Source organism: Anastrepha ludens, chromosome X, assembly GCF_028408465.1.
Source record: "Anastrepha ludens isolate Willacy chromosome X, idAnaLude1.1, whole genome shotgun sequence".
NCBI classification, from domain to species: domain Eukaryota; kingdom Metazoa; phylum Arthropoda; class Insecta; order Diptera; family Tephritidae; genus Anastrepha; species Anastrepha ludens.
The window spans coordinates 92203103-92227675 of record NC_071503.1 but is presented as its reverse complement, the minus strand read 5'-3'; the positions used below and the strand labels follow the sequence as shown (position 1 = coordinate 92227675).

The 24573-nt window shown below is 41.7% G+C and overlaps 1 protein-coding gene across 1 annotated transcript in view; it reads left to right on the top strand.

Annotated features, from left to right (window-relative positions):
• The window catches only part of LOC128870355 (uncharacterized), a 171278-nt gene that overhangs the window by 96739 nt on the left and 49966 nt on the right, over positions 1 to 24573 (top strand). Inside the window, exon 4 of the mRNA XM_054112969.1 lies at positions 14048 to 14202. Within this exon, the coding sequence (XP_053968944.1) occupies positions 14048 to 14202 (155 nt within the window). The remainder of the gene's footprint in view (positions 1 to 14047; positions 14203 to 24573) is intronic.

The following is a 24573-nucleotide window of genomic DNA, read 5'->3' as shown; positions in this document are numbered from 1 at the left end:
CTAACTATAAAAATTCTACAAAAAGAGTCTATTCCAATACATATCAAACAAAAAAATACAACAAAAAAGGAAACTCCATAAAAAGTGGCAAACTACTAAACATCTCGAAGATAAGGCAAAACTTAACAAATCAACAACTGAATTAAAAGCATTATTAAAACAGCACCAAGATAAAAAGCTTCAGAATTACATACATAACTTGGGGGCCACGGCAGTTAACAAATATTCTCTATGGAAAGCAAATAAAAACTTAGTCAAAGCAGTTCCACATAAACCTCCCATCAAAACACAACACGGAGCTTGGGCAAAGACCAATAAAGAGAAGGCAAACACAGTAGCTGAACACTTTAAAACAATATTCTCAAACGAATAAGACAATCAGTACGTTGAACCAAATGTAAATACGAGTAACCCAGAAAAGAAAATGAAAATGACAGCCTCAGCAGAAATCAGATATCATTTGAAAAATCTGAACAGTAAAAAAGCACCTGGCTACGATCTAACAAATGGTAATATACTAAAAGAACTGCGTGATGTAGCAATCACATATGTATATACGACAAATATTCAACATAATATTAAGGACACAATGCTTCCCACGCCTCTGGAAAGTTGCACAAATAATGGCAATCCCCAAACCAGATAAAAATGCATCTGAAACGACATCATATCGCCCCATCAGTCTCTTACCCATTCTTTCAAAAGTATTTGAAAAAATATTCTCTGCCATATTAGACGAAATTCTGATAGAAAAAAATATAATACCAAGCCATCAATTTGGATTTAGACGACAGCATTCAACTGTGCAACAAGCCCACAGAGTTATAAACAAAATACTAGATGATAAGGATAATAAAAGGTTCTGCATAGCTGTCTACCTAGATATTGCAAAAGCTTTTGACAGGGTGTGGCATAAAGGACTACGGCACAAGCTAAGCGAAATATTGCCACGGAGTCACTTCACCATTCTCAAAAGTTATCTGGAAAACCGAAATTTTTTTACAAAGTTTGAAGAGGAATGCTCAAGCATGATGCAAATGAGAGCAGGTGTGCCCCAAGGTAGTGTCCTAGGCCCTCTATTGTACCTGATATTTACAGCAGATATACCGATCGCAGCAACACAAAATTGCATAATAGCCACATTCGCGGATGACACGGTTTTAATGGCATCAGACAAAATAGAAAAAAAAAGCTACTGACATTCTTCAACAAACAATAAATGACACTGTATCATGGCCCGATAAATGGGGAAAAGAGGTCAACAAAGATAAAACGGTACAAGTAATTTATACAAATAGAAAGCCTAAGAAACGCAAGCTAACAATAAAAAGCAATGAAATAAAAATCCACCCTAGTGAAAACTACCTTGGAATAACTATAGATGAAAAACTAAATTGGAAACGGCATACAGAAAACAAGCGAAATGAAATCAAAAACAATTTCAGACAACTACACTGGCTGTTGGCTAAAAATTCAAAACTAAGCCTTAACAACAAAGTAGTGACATATAAATCTATAATCTCACCTATTTGGAAATATGGGATAGAAATCTGGGGCTCAGCAAAAAAATCCAATATCAAAATAGTTCAAAGGACCCAATCTAAAATACTTCGAACAATAACAAAAGCAGGCTGGTATATACCAAACGACGTGATCCACAGCTGCCTCAATATCGACACAATAGATGACACAATTAGAAAATACAGCATCAAGCATATACAACGAATAACAAATCATCAAAATGAACAAATTGCGCCCATTGTCGCATACTGTGTGCATTTACCTCTTCGTAATATAAATCGACGGATTGCTGAGATAAACCCAGGCAGATTTTTTCCTTTGATTTACGAGAGTTTCTGCGAGAAAGTTTCATGGTGATCGGACCCGCATAATCGGATTCGGTGAGCTGAAATGGAATGGCTCGCTGTACATGAATTTTAGGAAGTGCAGCCATAAATTGTTGAGTGTTGAGTTTCCGTTTTCGAAAGCCTTTAAAGCAAACGTGCATAATTTTTCGGATTGAATGCCTTGTGCCTAATATCCAATGATGCTCATAGGATAGTATGTATAAGATCAATGGTCTTTTCTCGCTGGGTAGAATGATCGGATGTTTGACTTCCACTTCCAAGTTGCAGTTGGATATCCGATTAGTGTGTTCAATATATTGCCTTCGGCTTCCGTTATATCTAACATGGCAACGCGCCACACTTAACTTCATTTGTGATGTCTTGATCTGTGCTTGAAGTGAAACTAATTTTATTATTTAATATGTTGTTGAGTTTCTCCTCGCTGCTTACCCAGCTTGGTCTTTTCCACCATAACTCCAAATTATTTAGCGCAGCAGTTGACTTTACTCGAGAAACACAATCTGCTGGATTGTATTTGATGCTACATGATGCCACACGTTTTTTAGAAGGAAGTCCAGAATCTCATTGGTTCTATTATCAACGATGTTTTTAAATTTTACTAGAGTAATGAAAAGCCAACGTAGAATCTCTCTTGCCAACAAGTGCTACCTTGGACTAAGTATGCAGCTGAGCAGTAAAGTCCTCTCTAGACGAACAAAACTAACACTCTACAAGACTCTCATCATGCCTGTCTTAACGTATGGCGCAGAAGCGTAGCCGATGACAACATCCGATGAAGCGACGCTTGGAGTGTTTGAGAGAAAGATTCTGCGTAAGATTTTTGGACCTTTGCACGTTGGCAACGGCGAATATCGCAGACGATGGAACGATGAGCTGTATGAGCTTTATCGCAACATAGGCATAGCGCAGCGAATAAAGATCCAGCGTCTACGTTGGCTGGGTCATGTCGTCCGAATGGATACAAACGCTCCCGCTCTGAAAGTATTCTATGCGGTACCAGCTGGTGGTAGTAGAGGATGGCCTCCTCTGCGTTGGAAAGATCAGGTGGAGAAGGACTTGGCTTCACTTGGTGTGTCCAATTGGCGCCGATTAGTACGAGAAAGAAACGACAGGCTGGCTTTGTTGAACTCGGCCAAAATCGCGCAAGCGGTTACCGCACCAATTAAGAAGAATAATAAAATGTGTGATTGAGTCAAGAACGACCTATACCAAACGCGTTAGAAATAGTGCACCTCATAGTTCGAGTCGGGGCAAACTCACAGTCTTTAATGGTGCCACGTGAGTTTTTGCAGCTATTAGAGAAACGTTAGCCTTCCCAGCTTCGATTATAAAAGAACAGTAGACTGCGGCTGCATACGCTGGAAGCAAGGCACCTGAAACGCATGAAGCTCCAATTCCGTGGAACTACTAGGAACGAATCGAGCAATCTTTAACTCGCGCACTCGACGAATGTCTTCCTAATATGGAGCCCATTGGTTAGCTAAATGTGCAGGCAGCGGGTTGTCCCAGCCCCCGTTTTGGATCGAAGTGTGAAGGCGCAAAGGGTCGAACAACCGTAAAGCAGCTCATAAATCATGTCTCTTACTAACTACAGATATGGTAGAGATATGGACTCGATAGGTAAATATGTCTGTTTTAGTACCCTGTTTAACAAAGTACCCTTGTCGTCGCTTCGAAGACATCTCATGCTGAACTGCTTGGTCCGAAGTAATTTGAGTTGAATTTGATATCCACTTACTCAATTCCATCCCTGCCGTATACTTATCGCACGGGGAAACTGCTCCTGATAGTCATAAGCCAGCTATTGCAGAACTCTTACTGGCGAAAATGGTGCACATGGAGTTGCATAGGTAACTCTGTTCAACCGATAATGTTTGAGAACCAAGTCAGGACTTTCCCTCCATACAATCCTTTGAAAGTCACTGTAATATTCAGATATCCGTATTTAGCGTAACTTCTTAACGATCTCCTCCGTGAATACAAACCGATGAAAACGAAATCTTAAGCATACCGAAACCTTATTGCGTTGTGTGCTTGGCCCGGCGTGTAAAACGCTATCATTCATAGAGCCAGCAGATGATCTATCGAAAATCACCTAGAGATTTTTTCCGAGTGCTGGGTGATGTGGTCGATAAAATACCGGACCGTCATTAGTGATGGCAAGTCACTCTTTTTCTACAGCGCATATATACCCTTATAACTCTAACTGTCTCATAAAGTGTATATATTGATCCTTTAGATGCATATTATTTATCAAGCCTCGTTCTACTGCCTAGAAATTTCTCATTGTGAGGTGTTTGCAAAACACGATGGTTTTCCCTTAAATGGAAGGTCAACAGAATATTTGCCATCCGTCTGTTGAGTATTCCCTAAATATTGGTCTACAAAAAGGACCTCATAGTCTATTGATATATCTGGTTTGATTTCTCGATTTCCCAAAATTGTCGAACTGCGTGATCTAAATCCGATTTACGTTGCGGAAGAATTTTCCGATAACGAACTGACGAACCGAAAATTGTCGAGATAGCGAATTGATTGCCTATGTCGTCGATCACTTTGTTGAAAGTGAAGGTGAAAGTGAACATGTCTGGTATGTTGAGTTCTCACTTTTGATGAATTGTAAAAGGTGGGATCCGCCAATTAAATGCCTTACAAATCCGTTAAGATGCTTATCCTATTCTTGTCGCCGGTGACTTGGTGGTTATGTTGCATAACACGTGAGCATTTACTTCAAGGTTATGTTCAGACACTTGTGTTTTTATGAATAATGTAATATAACGACACGTTGTCTCAACCTTCGCTGAATCGATTTCAGTAACAACAATTTGATATGGTGCGCGGGGAATGCCAAGGTTTTATGCACAATGCTCCGAAATATAGGACAGTTCGGAAGTAGAATCGATTAGCATTCGATATGAACTGAAGTGACTGTGAACTGTCTGGAAGTTCACTAATGCGGTAGGCAATAAAGTTTAACGATATTTTTCGGGCACGGTAATGGTGTCTGAGTCGTTCTGAGGAATAATGGATGAAAATGATGGCTGTGAAACAAGTGCTGCAGTAGACCATAATTTGCTGATGCTGCTGACGCAATGAAAACATAGGGATCTATCTTTGACTAGCAGACTTCGATCTTGTATAGATAGGCTTGATAAGATTGGACATTTTGAAACTTTGTGATTAATGGAGCCCATTTTATACATTTCTGATCTGTGTTGCAATTGCCAATCGAAACAAATGAACGCGCGGCTAAGTTATAAGATTTGCTCCCAGACGGCGAGGAGGTCTTGCCGACAGGAGGGGGCTTTGGATATGCCAACTTAAGTTCCTCGCAACGAGAATCCAAAACTTTAAAAAATTCCGTAATAGTAGTCACACTCACCTCTTTACTTTCCTCAATCGATTTACGCCTCGATTCCGTGTATAATTTGGACTCCAGCCCGTAGATCAACCATCTGCCGCCCTCACCCCTTCTAATGGCATCCAAACCTCGTATAACCTCGTTGGCGCCATTTGAAATTTTACTTTTTTACATCCTTACTGATGGTTGAAGGCAGCGACATGAAAGTTTCAATAAATGATGCTACAATGTGACGCGGTCGATCGTATCGTTCGTTTAATCGTGCCCATGCTGATTCATAACAATTGTCCCTAACTGGAATATGCATTAACATTTGCGCGGCCTCATCCTTCAAAAATGATTTCAAATAGTGGAGCTTTTGCGTTCTGCTGAGGATGGATTCATCAACAGCACTAACAAAACGGTCTTTAAATGATGACCATGTCGTATACTGGACCGGAAATAGTGATATAAAAATTGTTGGCAAGTCATTTGTCTTGGCTGTGGCTGGATGTGTGGGTGCTACCGTGAATTGTTGCAAACATGACGTTTTCTTGTTGTAGCTCTGTCCAATTCGTTTGCATTATTTAATAGAGTCTCCCACATAGTCGAGCAACTCCGGTTCGAAGGACTAGATTTATGTTGATGAGTAATACACGGAGATTTACCTTGTACGAACTAACTTTACCTCCAGAATGTGCTTGCTTCAAATGTATTTCAACAAGGAGCAGGATAGTACAACAACAAGATCTACGTATGCAAGCACTAACGTACTCATTTACAACTTACGCTCATATGTGGATTTGGTACTATAGGTGAAAAAAGAGCAATAGGGATGTTTGCCATAATGTAGCACATACAAACTTACCATCACGAAAAAAAAAATTCACCATTTCGCTTCGCCTTAGCCCTGACTTTTACATTAGCTTTGTAGGTACTCTAATTTTCTTTCGATGGTTTGAATTTCAATTAAATATTCATTTAGATATTTTCTTAGATATAAAAAAATATTGGGGAATTAAAAACTACTACCCAGCTATTATCAAAGAAACTCGATAATATTGCAAAAAAAAAGTTCAGTATCATAATATCACATATGTAAATTGCAAGATAGTTTTTAAAATCTGAAAACGTAAAAAAAATCGTTGGAAGGTTGCCAAATGCACGAACAGATAAACATGGCTAAAAAGTCATGTGCCTGTACTTCATATACATACATATATAGTATATACATAAGTCACCGGAAAGTGTGGATGTGTCTTTTTTGTGTACCGCAGTGGCTGAATTAAGTATGACCGATAGACCGGTACTGCATACTCGTATGTTATAGGTATACAAGTAAATTAGAGGTAATAAAGCAAGAACGAACAAATATTTATTGCGTCAACAACAATATAGTACGCTATCGGCTAAGAAATGAACTTGCACAAGTATACACATACATATCAGTGGACTTTTGACAACAGCCTTTTTTAATTTAACACTCTTTACTTGTGAAACACTAAATGTTTTAATATAGTACACTTCAGCGAAAATTAAACAAAAATACTAGCACTTTTATGAATGAATATGGAACTTTTGTCAAAAGTGAACAGTAAAAAGTGAATAAACTAATGGTTCGAAGAAGTTTTACATTCTCAAAACACCTATCACAAATATATTGTAGTACATACACATAAGTCATTTTATATGCAGATACATATCCATCATTAAAAGTACCTGCTAAGTTAACAAAAAAATGTGTTTAAGTGAAAAATAAATTTTTGGTAAGATATGTATGTATATTCATATGCATAGGTGCATATAATGTATGCATACACATTCAGAATTCTACTAATAACATCTGCAATAACTAGTAGGAAAATATAAATGGAAAGGTCAAGGGGAGATTGAGATATACATATTTTACATATAAATAGATATACAGGAAACAAAACTGGTTTAGATCGGTGAGTAGTTTACCGAGTTGAAAAGTTGTGACGCTCTCTTCATATCAGATTTCAACTGATAGTGGTTTGAGGATAGGTTCAGAGGCATTGTCTTTCTTTGGAACGCGTCGTCAAGAATTTGCCTTCGATTACCTGGCCATGCTGCGTTTCCCAAGTTCAACTTTGATCATCATGGAGACTGTCAGCCGTTTGAAATAGTTTTAGCCTTTCAGGAACGATATAATCAGTAAATTATTGCTGAAAGGTCACTAAGGACGGTTAACGTTTAACTCATACGTTTTCGCTAAACTGTCGCCAATCAAGGGATGCCTTAATAGAACAGGCTTCTAGTTGTAATAGGGTAGACTGTGAACCAGACGAATTCGCAAGGTTAAGTACTTCCAAGTAAATCTTTCTTAGGAAATTAATTTAGTTACTTTAATTTGTGGTGTACGGGCAAAATTTGTCAAGGCTATCCATATAAAAGGATGTAAAGGGTGATTTTTTAGCTATTATATTTTTAAGCAGTTGGTTTAAACAGCTGACGCAATTTTCGTGTTTTGTTTCACTGTCAAACATCTTCAGTTTGGTCTATAATTTAACCATGAATCGTCTTACAAACGAACATCGCTTGCAAATCATTGAATTTTATTATAAAAATGCGTGTTCTGTTAAGAAAGTTTATTGCGAGCTTCTTCCATTTCATGGTCAGTTTAATCGACCCACTGAAGCGGCTATTCGAGCTATTGTGACTAAATTTTGAACCAAATTTACTTATTGGACATCAAACTACCAACACGCTTACGTAGAGTGCGAACTGAAGAATATATCGCAGTTCTATCGGCCAGTATTAATGATGACCATCACTTATCGATTCGTCGCCGTTCGCAGCAATTGGGCCTGTGTTACTCAACAACGTTGAAAATTTTGCGAAAGGATTTAGCTGTTGCAAGAATTGAAGCCGAACGACCTACCGCAACGCAGAATTTTTGCTGAATGGGCTCTTGGAAATTTGGCCGAAGATCCCCTTTTTTATCGAAAAATTGTGTTCAGCGACGAAGCTCATTTTTGGATCAATGGGTACGTAAATAAGCAGAATTGCCGATTGTGGAGTGAAGATCAGCCAGAAGAATTGCAAGAGCTACCAATGTATCCAGAAAAGGTCCCAGTTTGGTGCGGTTTATGGGTTGGAGGTATCATTGGACTGTGCTTCTTCAAAGATGCTGCGAATCGTAACGTAACTGTGAATGGTGAGCGCTACCGTGAAATGATATCCAAATTTGTTTTGCCCAAAATGCAAGAACTTGACTTGCATGACATGTGGTTTCAGCAAGACGGTGCCACATGCCACACAGCACGCGTAACGAAGGACTTGTTGAGAGGCGAGTTCGGTGAACATTTTATTTCACCTTCGGGACCTGTCAATTGGCCACCCAGATCGTGCAATATATCGCCTTTAGATTATTCTTTATGGGGCTATGTTAAAGCTCATGTCTATTCAGACAAGCCTGCTTCAATTAACGCATTGGAAGACAACATTAGAGTATTTATATGGGAGATACCGGCCAAAACATTGGAAAGAGTATGCCAAAATTGGGCTAAGCGGATGGACCATTTGAAGCGCATTCGCGGTCAACATTTGCATGAAATAATCTTCACACATTAAATTATATGGACTGACTATCGATTTAAATAAAAATTCCATGCATTTTAAGTGTGCTTTTTTGAAAAACTTTCCTATAGCTCTAAAAAAATCACCTTTAATATAACAGTGCACAGTATGCGAAAAAAATTTTTTTTTCGATTCGACTGCTCGCCTCCAAGTTTGCCTTAGTCAACTAGGCTTGCGACGAGCATTCGTAAGTTTTCCACTCCACTACCCTTTGGGGCAATGCAATTTAATCTTTGCGTACAGAATACCCATTCCAAATCCATTTTTGATGTTTTATGACTTTTTCGGCTGACGCCATTTGCGCCTTTTTTAGCAAATCACAAAGGGAGAAAAAACGGAAGAGACAATACTAAATGCGAATCTACTGAGATTTGAAATCTTCATCCGTACCAAAAAAACTAGTATACAAACATATTCGAACATGTTCTGCAACTCACTTCCGAATGAATTTGAATGCAATTACCAGAAAATGTCAATTATTAGAAAATCATAATTATTTATACATATTATATGTTACATATATGCACACAAATTTATTTAACGTGTACATCATTTGTTTCTCTATATATGTGGTGATCGTCTTGAGAAGCTTTTGCACTGCAGAATTGCGTTCATATGTTGTTGTTGTTGTTTTAACAGCATTTGTAGCCCTGTCAGTGTAAGCATATCACCGATCATCTTCGTCTAGCTCATCTAGGGGTAGGCCCAGGAAACATGCTGTTTCGACAGGTTGGGTCCAGAGGGAGAGGGGTGTTAGATGAGTCGGTTTTAGGGGGCTTGTGAAGAGGTGGTTAGTGTCGTGCGGGGTACCTTCACATGCCGGACATGTGTTTGGTATGTCGGGGTAGATTCTGGATATGTAGGAGTTTAACCTGCTACAGTATCCAGAACGTAGTTGTGCCAATGTTACACGAGTCTCACGGGGAAGCTGGAGCTCTTCGACTGCAATAGGTGGTGGTTGGACTCCGATTACGGCATTCACAGGACGGGAGTTCATGAAGGTGGTAACGGTCTCCCGGTGGATGTCGTTTATTGACTGTCTAAATACTGGCCGGCCCAGTAGGTTGCGGTCAGTTTTGTCCTGGATTTCGTCAGCGTAGTCTAAGAGGTGTCTCCTGATGTGCCTGGGAGGCGGCTCAGGCTCAAGGAGGTGTCTGCAGGGGTGAAACCTGTGGTAACATCCAAGCAGGAACTGCTAGCTGAGCAGTTTGTTGTGCTCCACTACTGGGAGCATTTGTGCCTCGTTATGTAGGTGTTGAATGGGAGACATCAGGAGGCACCCGGTCGCTGTCCGAATGGCGGTATTTTGACATGTCCACTGCGTATCGCCAGTTCCAGGCGACCAGACAGGCGCAGCATAGTTCAGAACCGGCCGACCAATTGCCTTAAATGTCGAAAGCAACAGTTCCTTGTCTTTGCCCCAAGTGCTGCCGACTAGCGATTTGAGGACTTTGTTGCGATTTTGGACTTTAGTGGCAATTGCGGTTGTGTGCGCAGAGAAGGAGAGCAAGCTGTCAAAGGTTACACCCAAAATTTTGGGGTTATTTACCGTCGTAATTGGTGTGTCGTCGACTTTTACCTTAATTGACAGCTTGACCTTCTTTGCCCAGGTGGTAAAGAGGGTCGAGTGGACTTGGTGGGGGAAAGTTGGAGATTCCTCGCAGTGAAAAAGCGAGAAAGGTCGGTGAGGTAGTTGTTCACTTTGGAACACAGGCCATCAATGTCATTGCCCGACGCCATTATCGTGCAGTCGTCAGCGTATGAGATCAGGGAAACTCCTGCTGGTGGTTGGGGGAGCTTCGGGATGTAGAAGTTGAACAGCAAGGAAGAAAGGACACCACCCTGCGGTGCACCTTGCTTAATCTTCCTCTGCTTTGATGTTTGATCTCGAAAAATCACTGACGAGTGCCGACCGCTCAGGTAGTTTGCGGACCACCTCTTCAGCCGTGGCGGGAGTGTCGACTGATAAATATCATCTAGTAGCGTGGAATGGCTGACTGTATCGAAAGCCTTCTTCAGGTCCAACGCTACTAGGACAGTCCTCTCGCAGGTGCGGTATTGGTTAAGCCCGCGATTTATCTGGGCGTTTATGGCGGTGAGTGCAGTGGTGGTGCTATGCACTCGTCGGAATCCGTGCTGATGTGGGGCTGGGGCCAGGTGTTTCGTGAAGAGTGAGAGTATTAGGGCTTCAAGTGTCTTCACTACTGGGGAAAGGAGAGTTATCGGCCGATAGGATTCCCCTTGGTTGGCGGGTTTCCCAGGTTTCAGTAGTGGGACCACTCTACCTGCTTTCCACTTGTCAGGGATGATGAGAGTGGCCAGGGACAGATTGAAGACCCTTGTGAGGAATCCTACTCCGAGAGGTCCCAGATGCTTCAGCATCAGCGCGTTTAATCCGTCAGGGCCAATGGCTTTTGATGATTTCGATTTGCTGATGGCCCCCTGAACCTCATCTCCGGAGAAAGTAAGTGGCGCACTGTCGTTCATCAGTTTGTGCAGCCTTCTGGTAGAACGACGTTTGGTTCTGTCGGCCGGAGGATGCAGTATGAAAAGCCGGCTAAAATAGCTCGCGCATCTCTTCGGGTCCGACGAAGTGCAACCGTTGAAGGTGATAGCCACCTTGTCGTTGTGGTTCGACGGGTTCGACAGGGACCTAACGGTGGACCAGAGCTTACTCACCCCAGAGGTGAGGTTACAGGTCTTCAGGTGCTCAACCCATTTGATCCGCTTATGTCTATTTACCAGTTGCCGGATCTCCAAATTGAGATCCCTTATGCGGGGATCCCCAGGATCGGCCTGACGTAGGTGGCCACGCTCGTTTGCTAAGCTGGCTGCTTCGGCTGGGAAATGGGGACGAATGTCCTTAAAACTTCCAGCTGGAATAAAGCGAGCCGCAGCAGCTGTGAGCACCTTGCGGAATGCGCGTTCGCCTACGCGCACATCAGTGGGGATGGGAAGAGCTGCGAAGGTGTCCTCGGTGAATTCCGTGAAGCCGGCCCAACTAGCTTTCTTAAAGTTAAAGTAGGACCGGTGATTCGCGGAAACAAAGTCGGCAGGTCTCTCAATCGAGACGATAATAGGCAAGTGGTCTGATGCAAGCGATAGCATAGGCCGCCACGTTATGCTATTTATCCGACCCGCCCTAGCTATTATTGGGTCAGGCGAGCTGCTGCAATTGCCCACTACCCTGGTGGGGGCGTCGTCGTTCACAGTGCTGAATGTCGAATCGTCTATCATCTCTGCCAGTTGCTGTCCCCTACGATCATTTGGCAGGCTTGAATGCCAAAGATCGTGATGCGCATTGAAGTCACCAACAACCAATCGGTTTTCACCTCTGATGAGCGCACCTTTATCAGGGTGATATCCTGCCGGGCAGCAGGTGACAGGGGGTATATATATGTTAAATATTTCGAGCTCAGAATCGCCTGTCTTGACAGCTATGCCTTGACATTCTAAGGTGCTGTCCCTGCGGTCGATTCCTTCATCAATGAGATGATACTGCACTGTATGGTCGACTATCTCGCTCGCGATCGACTATCTCTCCGGCTCATGAAGTCAACTATCTCGTCGACCTTACTCGTAAGTCCGGTGCAGTTAAATTGTAGAAGCTTGAAGCTTCTCGGTAAGGTCTGTGTAATTCGGGGGGTGAGGGACGCGTGGGGTTGTCTACGTTGGACCTGCTACGCAATCCACTGTGGTTGTTGCGGCCTGATGGTGGTGGCCGGCCGCGCCTCCGGGAGCGGTTGTGGGTGCAGAGCTCTGCAGCAGGGGGCAACTCACGGGTGGAGCGCAGGCCGGAACATCTCCGAAAATGGCACCAGCCATTGCAAGAATTGCATTGGACTGATACCAGATTCCGAGGTATTACGGACTGACACACGGAACAGACTGTGCGGGGGACCAGGAGCTGCTGGTTTGTCCCCGCACTGGGGTTGGAGCAGGAAGGATGGGGAGGGGTTGAGGGGGAGTTGTGTTGCTCCGATAGGCTCCTCACCGTGGAGGTGTGGGTTGTGGTTGGTAGTGCCGCCCTATCAGGGGGAATAGTAGCCGTGGAGGAATCAGACGCCTGCTAGCGGGAGCAACACGTGGCTACATACCGTGTGGACCACTCCCTGTGTGACTTAAGGTCTGAACAGGTCTTAAGGTGGCTCCACCCATTGCACTTGTTACACCTAACCGAGGTGGAGTTCGGGTGAAGCCGTTTGTGGCAGACGCAGCAATAGAATACTTCTGGCCCAGGGTTGAATTCGATTCCAGCCCTGAGGAGAAGCATTTGAAGCAGGATTGCTGCGAGGATTTGCTCCTGTGACGTAAGGGGTGGGGTGATATACGGTTCACTAGACAGGGCTAGTATACTGGGGCGGCAGCCCTTGGTCGGGAAAAACCCGAGTCATTACGGTAACGTAGAACCGGCTGCCATGGGAATGCGTTCAGATATTAGCCATTGCTTCTCGAGAGGAGGCTGCTATTGCGAAACAAAAATTTTTTTATCATTAGAAGTTGCATTTTGACATTGAGCTCGAAACCGACTTTAAGAAAATTACGTCTACTATAGCGATACTGGTTAAAAACTAACAAATCTTTTGCCGGCCACACAATTTTGAACATACCTATTTTCGAAAACTAAACGGCCTTGATATTAATAACAATATTTTGAGACCATGCACAATAATTGCGCTGTGCGATTCTTGGCAATGTATTGTAATTTGCTCCAGCTCTTCCCGATTCCTCTGGTTTTCGTTTCGACTGCTCAGCTCCAAGTTTGCCTTGGTCTACCAGACTTGCGACGAACGTTCGTAAGTTTTTCACTCCACTACCCTTTGGGGCAATGCAATTTTAATTTTTCTGTACGGAATACCCATTCCAAATCCATTTTTGATGTTTTATGACTTTTTCGGCTGACGCCATTTGCGCCTTTTTCAGCAAATCACAAAAGGAGAAAAAACAAAACAGACAATACCAAAGACGGCTCTACTGAAATTGGAAATCTTCATCCGTACCACCAGAAGTTGCTAACTCGCTACCAACTCGCTTAGTAACCAAGTTTAGCTGATTAATCTTAAATAAAACACATGTAAAAGTGAACTAAAAATTAAAAAAAGAATTATTGTATAAAAGACAATATTAACTTAAAACTCTTAGTTAAATGTTCGGTATAAGTCTGTTAAGGTTTTATGCTCAAGAAAAATAAAAGTAAATGTAAGAGTTGGGCAATTTCTCATCAGTTCTTTATTTACAGCTTCTCCGAAGAATGTAAGTTTGGGCGCAGTAATGCAAAAATCCAAATCATCGTCCAATGTTGGGCAGTTCGTCACCAGAAAGATACTTAAAAGGCGTTCGAAAAGTCAATCTCGATCCAGCACCCAAACTCCATTTTCGAAATGGGAGCCAGCGGTAAGTTGAGAGAACTTGCATCTTGTTTCAGGGTTGCCATGGTTATGACATAATTCATCATAACCATAATTAATCACACTTTTTTATTTTACATATATTTTAAGCTTAACTTATTAGTTAATCATTAAATTTTAACCCCACATTAGTTACAGCCGATTCAAATATAACATTATGTTTCTAAAGCCAGAAATTTAAGTGCATCAGAAAGGCAAATTAAATTGTGTTTTACTTGCGTATGATACGTTATATGCAGTTACAGTTTAATTCGCGTACCTGATAGTTTAGATATAATTAGATAGGAAAGCACAATAAAGGAGAAAATGTATCTTTCAATTTAGCTTTAAATTCATCTAACCATTGTTTTGTTTCCGTAAGTTTCTAACATAGCAGAGTTTAGTGGATTTTTTCTACAATAACATTTTCCGCAGGGTCTAAAACCGATTGTATAGGGTTATTTAATAGGTGCGCTTCAACTTTTTTCCGATAGGGAGGGCGAACGACGCAATATTTTTTATTTTCCGCTTGTTGTTTGTAAACTTCATTAGTATACATTTCATCATGGAAAGCTACGCACTTGAGCAACGATTGCAAATCGTGCAAATTTTTTATGAAAATAATCGTTCTGTTGCTGCTACTTTAAGAGCATTACGCCCATTTTACGGTCCATTTAACAAGCCGTCCCGTTTTGGGGTTATATGAAGTCATTGGTCTACAGTAACAAGCCGGCGACGATTTGTGAGCTCAGAGCCAATATTGAACGCGAAATTGCTGGAATTTCGGCCGATTTATGCAAAAGAGTGGTCGAAAATTGGGTTCAACGATTGGACTTCGTAAAACGTGCACGCGGTGGTCATGCAAAAGAAATCGAATTTCATACTTAAATGTATATGTTCAAACTCGATAATAAAAAAAAAATTGTTAAAAAAGTCAAACCGTTTGTGTTTTATTCAAAAAAGTTCAAAAGTTGAAGCGCTCTTACTGAAAAACCCTATATTTAAAAAGTTTTTCACAAGCGTTCGATAAAATTTCTCATAATATATTATTACAAAAAATTGCTAAATTGAGCTTTCATTTCGTTTTCCTACAATGGTTAAAATCTTTCCAAAGCAATAGATATTGTGTGGCTGCTATTGACGGTGTTTTTCGGAATCTTTTACTTTTTTATTCTATTCCAATTGTTCTTTAAATAGCCACATCGATTCTATTATATCTAAATTTTACTCGATTTTAGACTTTGTTTTTCCAAACAGCGCAAATTTTGAAGGCTTTTATACTCTCCAACTACTTTTTTCATCCTTTGCTCAATCTAGACTGGAATACGCCGCATTTATTTGGATTCTCTATTCCAGTTTTCTATAGAAAGACTTGAAAGTGTGCAAAAAGTGTTCTAGAAATTTGCTCTCTGTTCTTTGAATTTTGCTGATCCTAACAATTCCCGTTTGCTTTTAATTAGTCTCCAATCTCCTGAAACGAATAGAAATATTTTTTCGCTTTCTTTCGTTTTTAATATAAATAATGGGACCTGTCTGCCTTGATTTCTCATTATCTAAATATTATTATATTTTCTCCGTTTTGATACATTAAATATAATAATATTTTATGTGCTAATACATTAATACTAATATATTATATGTTAGATACTTTTTTTCAAACCGTGTAACAAACAACAAGTTTCAGCTTGAACTCATTCACGTTATTGTGAAGGATCTGCAAAATCGAATTCGGCTTGACTTACATAGCTATGTTCATAAAGAAAGGTATGAATTAATTCCATCCTCAACACAAATCGGTAAGTATAGCATTCATGAGTTTTGCTTTGCATGAACGTTATAGTGATATGAATAAGATTTGTATGCGTATGGAACAGTATTGGTTGGTTGGTTGGTTAGAGTGCTGATTCATCCCGAATCCAACTAGCGCTTCCGCACCATTTTGCTGCCACATCCTCGTTACCAAATTGTTTAACAGTTATTTGCAGCAGGACTATATCCAGTCTGTGCGGTTTAGGAACCTTATTAGGTTGTTGACGTCTAAGCCAGACAGTTGCTCGAGACTCTCGAACAGCGGTTTGCCCAGGGTTAACATTCTGTCCTTCCATAGGGCAGGGCATTCACAGAGGAAATGGAAGATTGTTTCTTTTTTCTCCGGTTGTTTACAACTATGACAGTATGTGTTGTGAGGGATGCCCATTATGGCGGCTTGTTCTCCGATAGACCAGAAGCCAGTTATGACTGCCGTAAGTCTACAGGTGTCCCGTCGTTTCATGCTTATTAATGTCAAGGATTGCTTGAGGTTGTAGGTGGGCCATAACGTTCTGCTAATTTTGCATTTCATCTGGTCTCTCCATCTACAATCTGCAATTCGAAGGTATTTTAGGGAAATTGCATTCTTGACCGCACCTAGTGGAGTGAATACTGGTACTGCAAGAGCGCTATTCATGGCAGATCCCCCTCTTGCCAGTTCATCAGCTTTTTCGTTACCTTCTATGTTCCGGTGTTCCGGGACCCAAATTGAGGTTACTCTATGGTTTTCACTCAAGTTGGTGAGCCCGTTCCTTCTTTGCTCCACCACTTTAGAGGTTGTTATAGTCGCGTCCAGCGCCTGGATTGCAGCTTGGCTATCCGAAAGAATAGCGATATTGCCCTTAAAAGAGAAATCTGCGATTAGTAACCTACAGGCTTCCCCAATTGCTAGCACTTCCGCTTGGAAGACGCTGCTGGTATTACGGAGGCGCACAGATTTTTCAATTCCAAGTCTATGAGAATATATACCAGCTCCAACACCACAATCCATTTTACTGCCATCTGTTTATACTGTGGTATCGAAGTTGTTTAGAGAGAATCCCTTATTCCATTCTTTTTTAGATGGAAAGAGTGTGGCAAAATTCCTATTGAACGTTACCATCGAGACGATGTAGTCAGTCCTCACCGAGGTTAACTAAGTTTGTCGCAATAATAGACTAGCGTGACCATACGTTTTTCCTTTCCAGCGACCCGCTTCATTTAACTTAAATGCACTCATGGTTGCCGTCTTCTTTATATGTAGGTCTATTGGAATAACGTGTGTCAGTGCATTGAGAGCCTCTCTAGGACATGATCTGATTGCACCGACCGTTATTGCACAGGCTGATCTTTGTATTCTGCCGAGTAATTTAGTATTCTACTCTCTCCCTAGAGCTTTCCACCAAACTACCGAACCATACGATAAAATGGGTCGTATAACCGCCTTATACAGCCATCATGTATGCTTAGGTTGAAGACCACATCTTCTATTCCTGCATACGTTTGCAGGCATATAAAGCAATTTCTGCTTTCCTTACCCGTTCTTCGACGTTTAACTTCCAGCTAAGTTTGGAGTCCAAAATTACCCCTAAGTACTTTGCACTGGTTGATAGTGACAGAGTTTGTCCGCTGATATTTGGTAGGGTAAATATTGGTACCTTGTATCTGGCGGTAAAAAGCATAAGTTCTGTTTTACGTGGGTTTAATCTTAGCCCACATCCTGTGGCCCAAGAGTTAAGCTCGCCTAACGCCCTTTGGATGATCCCACTGATCGTATTTGGACACAGTCCTGACACCATTAACACCACATCATCAGCGACGCCACCACTTTTACCCCACCTCCGTCAAGTTTATTAAGATTTTGCTGATCACACATAGCCAAAGAAGTGGAGATAATACTCCCCCTTGTGGAGTGCCCCCGTGGACCTTCTTGGTTATGTTGATATTACCCATATTAGCTTTGATGATCCTGGTTTCTAGCATGGAGATTACCCAGTTACTAATGCAACTGTCCACCTCCAGGTTTATCAACGCCCGTTGGATGGCATCTGTGCTAACATTGTAAAAGGCGCCTTCGATATTCAAGAATGCCGCCATGGTATAATGTTTGCTCTCTAGAGAGCCCTCTATTGTTCCGATTACCTCGTGAAGCGCTGTCTCCGTAGATTTGCCTTTAAGGTATGCGTGTTGTGCAGTTGATATACCAGAGCTCTCCAAACAGCTTCTGAGGTGCGTATCCAAAAGTCTTTCAAAAGTTTTTAACAGGAAAGACGAAAGATTGATTGGCCTGAAGTCCTTCGCTGATTCATGTCCTCTTCTACCTACTTTTGGTATGAAGACGACCTTGACTAGTTTCCAGCTATCTGGAATATGGCCTAAGTTTAAACACGCTTTAAAAATTTCTTCTAGCCATGGTAGGATACAGTCCAAGGTTTCCTGTAACATCTTTGGAATGATCCCATCTGGCCCCGGAGATTTAAAGGGTGAGAAATATTTGATTGCCCATGCAACTTTTTCTTTGGTAATAATTTCATTTGCAAGATGCTGTGGATTATATTGGCTCCGCCTAATGTTTCCCCTCTCACTTTCGTAAGCGCTGCATCCCGGAAAATGCGTGTTTAGCAGAAGCTCTAGCGATTTTTCTGCTGTAGCAGTCCAAGTTCCATCAGGTTTCTTGACCCAAAAAGCCATTGAGTGGTCTTTGGAAAGAACACGGCTGAGCCTAGCAGAATCCCTGGTGGATTCGATTGACGAACAAAATTCCCCTCAGCGGCCCTGATTGTCTTCTTGTACTGTCTCTGACTTTCTCTGTACAATTCCCAATTTCCCGTCGAGTAGCTGAGGTTAAACGTTGATCTAGATTTTTCCCTTAGTTTTAAAAGCTCACTGCTCCACCAAGGAGGGTGAGTTTTTTTGCTAAATTTTATGGGGCAGGACGTTTTGTAGGCCCTACTAAATGCCTTTTCCAGTGTTATGACCCTACTCTCAAGGCTTTCCGTGAGAGTGATTTGAGGGATAGGAGTCTCTCCTATCCTTTCGTTTACTGCATTTTTGAACCTCTTCCAGTTGGTTCTTAAAGGATTTCGATATGGTAGGGGTGGATCTACCTTAAGATCCAAATCGTAGAGGATCCAACTATGATCAGAAAAGGACCTTTTATTGGATACCCTCCAATTATCTCCCCTTACTGAGCTATTTTCAGACAGTAGAGTAACATCAATCACTTCCTCCCATCCTCTGAAGTACTCCGTACTAGGAAAGGTGAAAGTGGGAGTGTTACCCCTGTTACATACCGATAAGTTAGTATTAATAATAAAATTATATTAAGACTCATGCCTCGCGTTGGCATCGCATCCGAGCAGCAGGTTCTTATTTCTGGCTTCACGCACAAGCCGACGAGCCTCCTCGGGTGGTGCTGGCCGATCATGTGCCATGTAGATGTAAGCCAGTATGATGCCGACACCGTCAGCGGCTTCTACCTCCACAGCCGTCACATCCTGTGAGCAATATGATGGGATTAAAAATATGTTCAAATGTTTCGTAGCTACAATACAAGATCTGGGGTTACCTTAAGTCCGTTTGTAGAAAAGGTTGTGGTTGTTCCCAGTAAACCCCTTCACCTCGGTGCTCCGCACCCAGGGCTCCTGGATTAAAGCGATGCCGACGTCCTCCTCCGCCAGGAGAACGGTTAGGTTGTCCGTTGACCTTCCGAACGATTGCGTTTCACGGCTTCTGCCTTCTGGGTGGCCTGGAACGCCAGGTACTCATCGATCTCCTTTTTGCACCTTGCCTTATCGGCCGCGTCCTTTGGATGAGTTTTCACTCCAGCCTCATTTTTATTTATTCTTCCGAGAATAGTCAGATACCTCTGGTAAAGCTTATACCTGGACGGGCCTTTTTTAACGTTTTGGCGCTTTTGCCCCTTGGCATCAGCGGATGTGGATGGTTGATTTAAGGTTGATGGCGTGCTGTGGCCCACAGCTTTGCCATCAACCGTCTCTTGGCTGGAAGCCAAGAGTTCGTCCTCTGAGGAAGTTTCCAACTTCCTCAGTTCGTTAGTGTCGGTCCGTGTTGTCCATTTGTCCATCTGTTGTGTCAGTGGGTGCGTCCGTTTGTCCGTTCGTTTTCGGTTTGTGTCCGTCCGTTTGTCCGTCTTCTTTGTAGCGTTATCCGAAGTTTTTGTTTGTTTTTGTTGTTTGTTCATTCTGTTTCTTACGGTCACCTGCCCTTCCAGAAGGCTGCACATGTCGCCATGTGCGGTGACCAATGAGGATTTAGGGGAAATAAACGGTCCGCCATGGCAAAGCCCCATACCATGGTAAGGCCACCGTTACAACCTGAGGCGGCCTGGTGTCAGGAGGGCTCCGTTAAAAGACAGCCTAGTTTTATCCCCCGGCTGCCAAACCCACCCAATAGGCACGGGTCGCGTACGCCTTGGGTTGAGGGAGTTTTTTAACGAAGTTTACGTCTTCGACCTGTGTGGTTCGCGGGAGACCTTCTCTCCTACCTTCCATATGTGGGAGGCGTTCCCCTATCCACCACCTGGGGACGCGCCGTATAGGGATAACAGGTTCCCCCAAGGGATGGAACAGTATACTTATACAGTTAGAATTCGCTAATAAGATATGTAGTTCAATTAAAATTATACGCATTCTTTAAAATCATAAACTTAAGTATTAATATTTTACTTTATTTATTTACTGAGCTCAGTTCACGAAACGGATTTAATTCTGTTCAATCTATAATATATTTTCAGTTTGTAGTAGCATTTTTGCTTAGGTTTATCAACTGAAGAGGTGTGTGACTACCATTCGGCAGTGAAATGATAGAAATGGTTTTTTCTACTAGCGGTTGCCCCTTGGCAGGTAATGACAAACCTTTAAGCGGCATCAAACTGTAGGTTCCACAATTTGTGGAACATCATCAAGACCAACACCATAAATGGAAAGAGAAACTCGGCTAAATACCACACGCGGCCTATATACAGTCACTCACGCCTTATTTCATACATATACGATTGTTTTGTAAAGGGTTCTATATATTATAATATTTTTCGAAAATGGAAAAAAATAGTACGCGGATATTTTATTTATTTTGTTTTATTTCATTTTTCAATATAAAATACAATACAAAAAAAAATTCCACTCATTTCATTGTAATTCAAAAAAAGAAAACATGCAGAGAATTCACGCCGCAGCTTAAATGATACAGTTAAAAAAGAGCAACTATTTATTTCGATTGTTTAAAATTTTCTGATACCCTTGTTGGGTATCCTTTATTGTCAGTTACAGCTTGATGATAAGATGTGAGTGACTGTACACGATATCTCTAATAGAAGCGTGACCGTAATAACATCGAAATTATTTGACGATTTTAACAAACTACAATGTATGGGCCTTGAATATTGATTATACGCAATATATTCAATAAAATGTATTGTCACCACCATTAGCTAGAATGGTTTCACATCTTCGAGTCATACTTTGTGCTAATTTCTGAGCAAGTTGTAGAGGTAATCGGCTCCAAACCAACTGAATTTGCCTTGATAACTGTGGCCTTCACTGTCCACACCTCTTCTCCTTTGAGATTTTGCTTAAATACTACCCAGATATTTTCAATAGGGTTGGCATCAGATGACTCTAAAGGCGAATCCAACATTTCAATCCAATTTTTCTGCCTCCACTCTGCACACCTGCGGCTTCACTACTTCTGATCGTTGTCTTCCTGTAAAATTTTGTAAAGGTTGGCTAGTTCTTATACACATTTGGCCGCTGTCAGTAAAAATGCTTCTTGGTATATTTTATTTATTTATTTATTATGATTAGGTACAATAATACAATTATTATACTTAATAACTAACAGGAGTGCTAGCAGCCAAGGCCTTCGACTCTCTTTTAAAATTGCGTTTTTGTTAATCCTGTAAAATGTACATGTATTATGTTTAATATCTAAGTACAAAGTTTAAAATTATTTAGATTTTATGTAGTACTAGCAAACCCGGCCCGCTTCGCTGGGCACACTAAAATAGAATAGATATGGTTTAGAACAGAAAAGATATGGTTTTCATATTATTTATTTCTTTATTCTCATACTATTTATTTATTTATTCAATACCACGTTTTGGTCTCTATCTCGAGACCCTAGTCACGGAGCGGCATGAAAAATACTCTGAACTAAAGCATTCACCAACAGCTTCCATTTGATACCCATATTGTACATACACATCCGAAGGTTACCCGGGACCACGTTTTGACCTATACATCGAACCCTATCCACCAATACGTATCCAAACTATACGGAAACCATCTTCAATACCTACATAACAATGTGTGTAAGTTTGGTTTAATTCGGTGCAAAGACACGGCGGGTCCACGTTTTGGCATATATTTCGAGACCCTAGTCATAAATAGGTATGAAAATTACCCCACATTAAAGCACTTATCGACAGCTTTCATTTGATGCCCATATTGCACATCCACAACCAAAGGTTACCCGGGCCCACGTTTTGGTCTCTATCTCGAGACCCTAGTCACGGAGCGGCATGAAAAATACTCTGAACTAAAGCATTCACCAACAGCTTCCATTTGATACTAATATTGAACATACACATCCGAAGGTTACCCGGGTCCACGTGTTGGTCTCTATCTCGAGGCCCTAGACACGGAGCGGCATGAAAACTACTCTGTACTAAAGCTTTCACCAACAGCTTCCATTTGATACCCATATTGTACATACACATCCGAAGGTTACCCGGGTCCACGTTTTGACCTATATCTCGAGACCCCTGTCACGGAGTGGCATGAAAAATACTCTGAACTAAAGCATTCACCAACAGCTTCAATTTGATATCCATATTGTACAAACACATTCTAAGGTCCACGTGTTGGTCTCTATCTCGAGGCCCTAGTCACGGAGCGGCATGAAAACTACTCTGTACTAAAGCTTTCACCAACAGCTTCCATTTGATACCCATATTGTACATACACATCCGAAGGTTACCCGGGTCCACGTGTTGGTCTCTATCTCGAGGCCCTAGTCACGGAGCGGCATGAAAACTACTCTGTACTAAAGCTTTCACCAACAGCTTCCATTTGATACCCATATTGTACATACACATCCGAAGGTTACCCGGGTCCACGTGTTGGTCTCTATCTCGAGGCCCTAGACACGGAGCGGCATGAAAACTACTCTGTACTAAAGCTTTCACCAACAGCTTCCATTTGATACCCATATTGTACATACACATCCGAAGGTTACCCGGGTCCACGTTTTGACCTATCTCTCGAGACCCTAGTCACGGAGCGGCATGAAAAATACTCTGTACTAAAGCATTCACCAACAGCTTCGAATTGATATCCATATTGTACAAACACATTCTAGGGTCCACGTGTTGGTCTCTATCTCGAGGCCCTAGTCACGGAGCGGCATGAAAAATACTCTGAACTAAAGCATTCACCAACAGCTTCCAATTGATATCCATATTGTACAAACACATTCTAGGGTCCAAGTGTTGGTCTCTATCTCGAGGCCCTAGTCACGGAGCGGCATGAAAAATACTCTGAACTAAAGCATTCACCAACAGCTTCCAATTGATATCCATATTGTACAAACACATTCTAGGGTCCACGCGTTGGTCTCTATCTCGAGGCCCTAGTCACGGAGCGGCATGGAAAATACTCTGAACTAAAGCATTCACCAACAGCTTCAATTTGATATCCATATTGTACAAACACATTCTAGGCTCCATGTTTTGGTCTCTATCTCGAGGCCCTAGTCACGGAGCCGCATGAAAAATACTGTGAACTAAAGCATTCACTAACAGCTTCCATTTGATATCCATATTGTACAAACACATTCTAGGCTCCACGTTTTGGTCTCTATCTCGAGGCCCTAGTCACGGAGCGGTATGAAAAATACTCTATACTATAGAAATCATCAACAGCTTCCATTTGCTACCCATATTGTACATATACGTCCGAAGGTTACCCGGGTCCACGTTTTGACCTATATCTCAAGACCCTATCTACCAATAGGTATTCAAACTATACGGAAACCATCTTCAATACCTACTTAACAATGTGTGTAAGTTTGGTTTAATTCGGTTTAAAGACACGTCGGGTCCACGTTTTGGCATATATTTCGAGACCCTAGTCATCAATAGGTATGAAAATTACCCCACATTAAAGCACTTATCGACAGCTTTCATTTGATGCCCATATTGCACATCCACAACCAAAGGTTACCCGGGCCCACGTTTTGACCTATATCTCGAGACCCCAGTCACGGAGCGGCATGAGAAATACTCTGTACTAAAGCATTCACCAACAGCTTTCAATTGATATCCATATTGTACAAACACATTCTAGGGTCCACGTGTTGGTCTCTATCTCGGGACCCTAGTCACGGAGCGGCATGAAAAATACTCTGAACTAAAGCATTCACCAACAGCTTCCATTTGATACCCATATTGTATATACACATCCGAAGGTTACCCGGGTCCACGTTTTGACCTATATCTCGAGACCCCAGTCACGGAGCGGCATGGAAAATACTCTGAACTAAAGCATTCACCAACAGCTTCAATTTGATA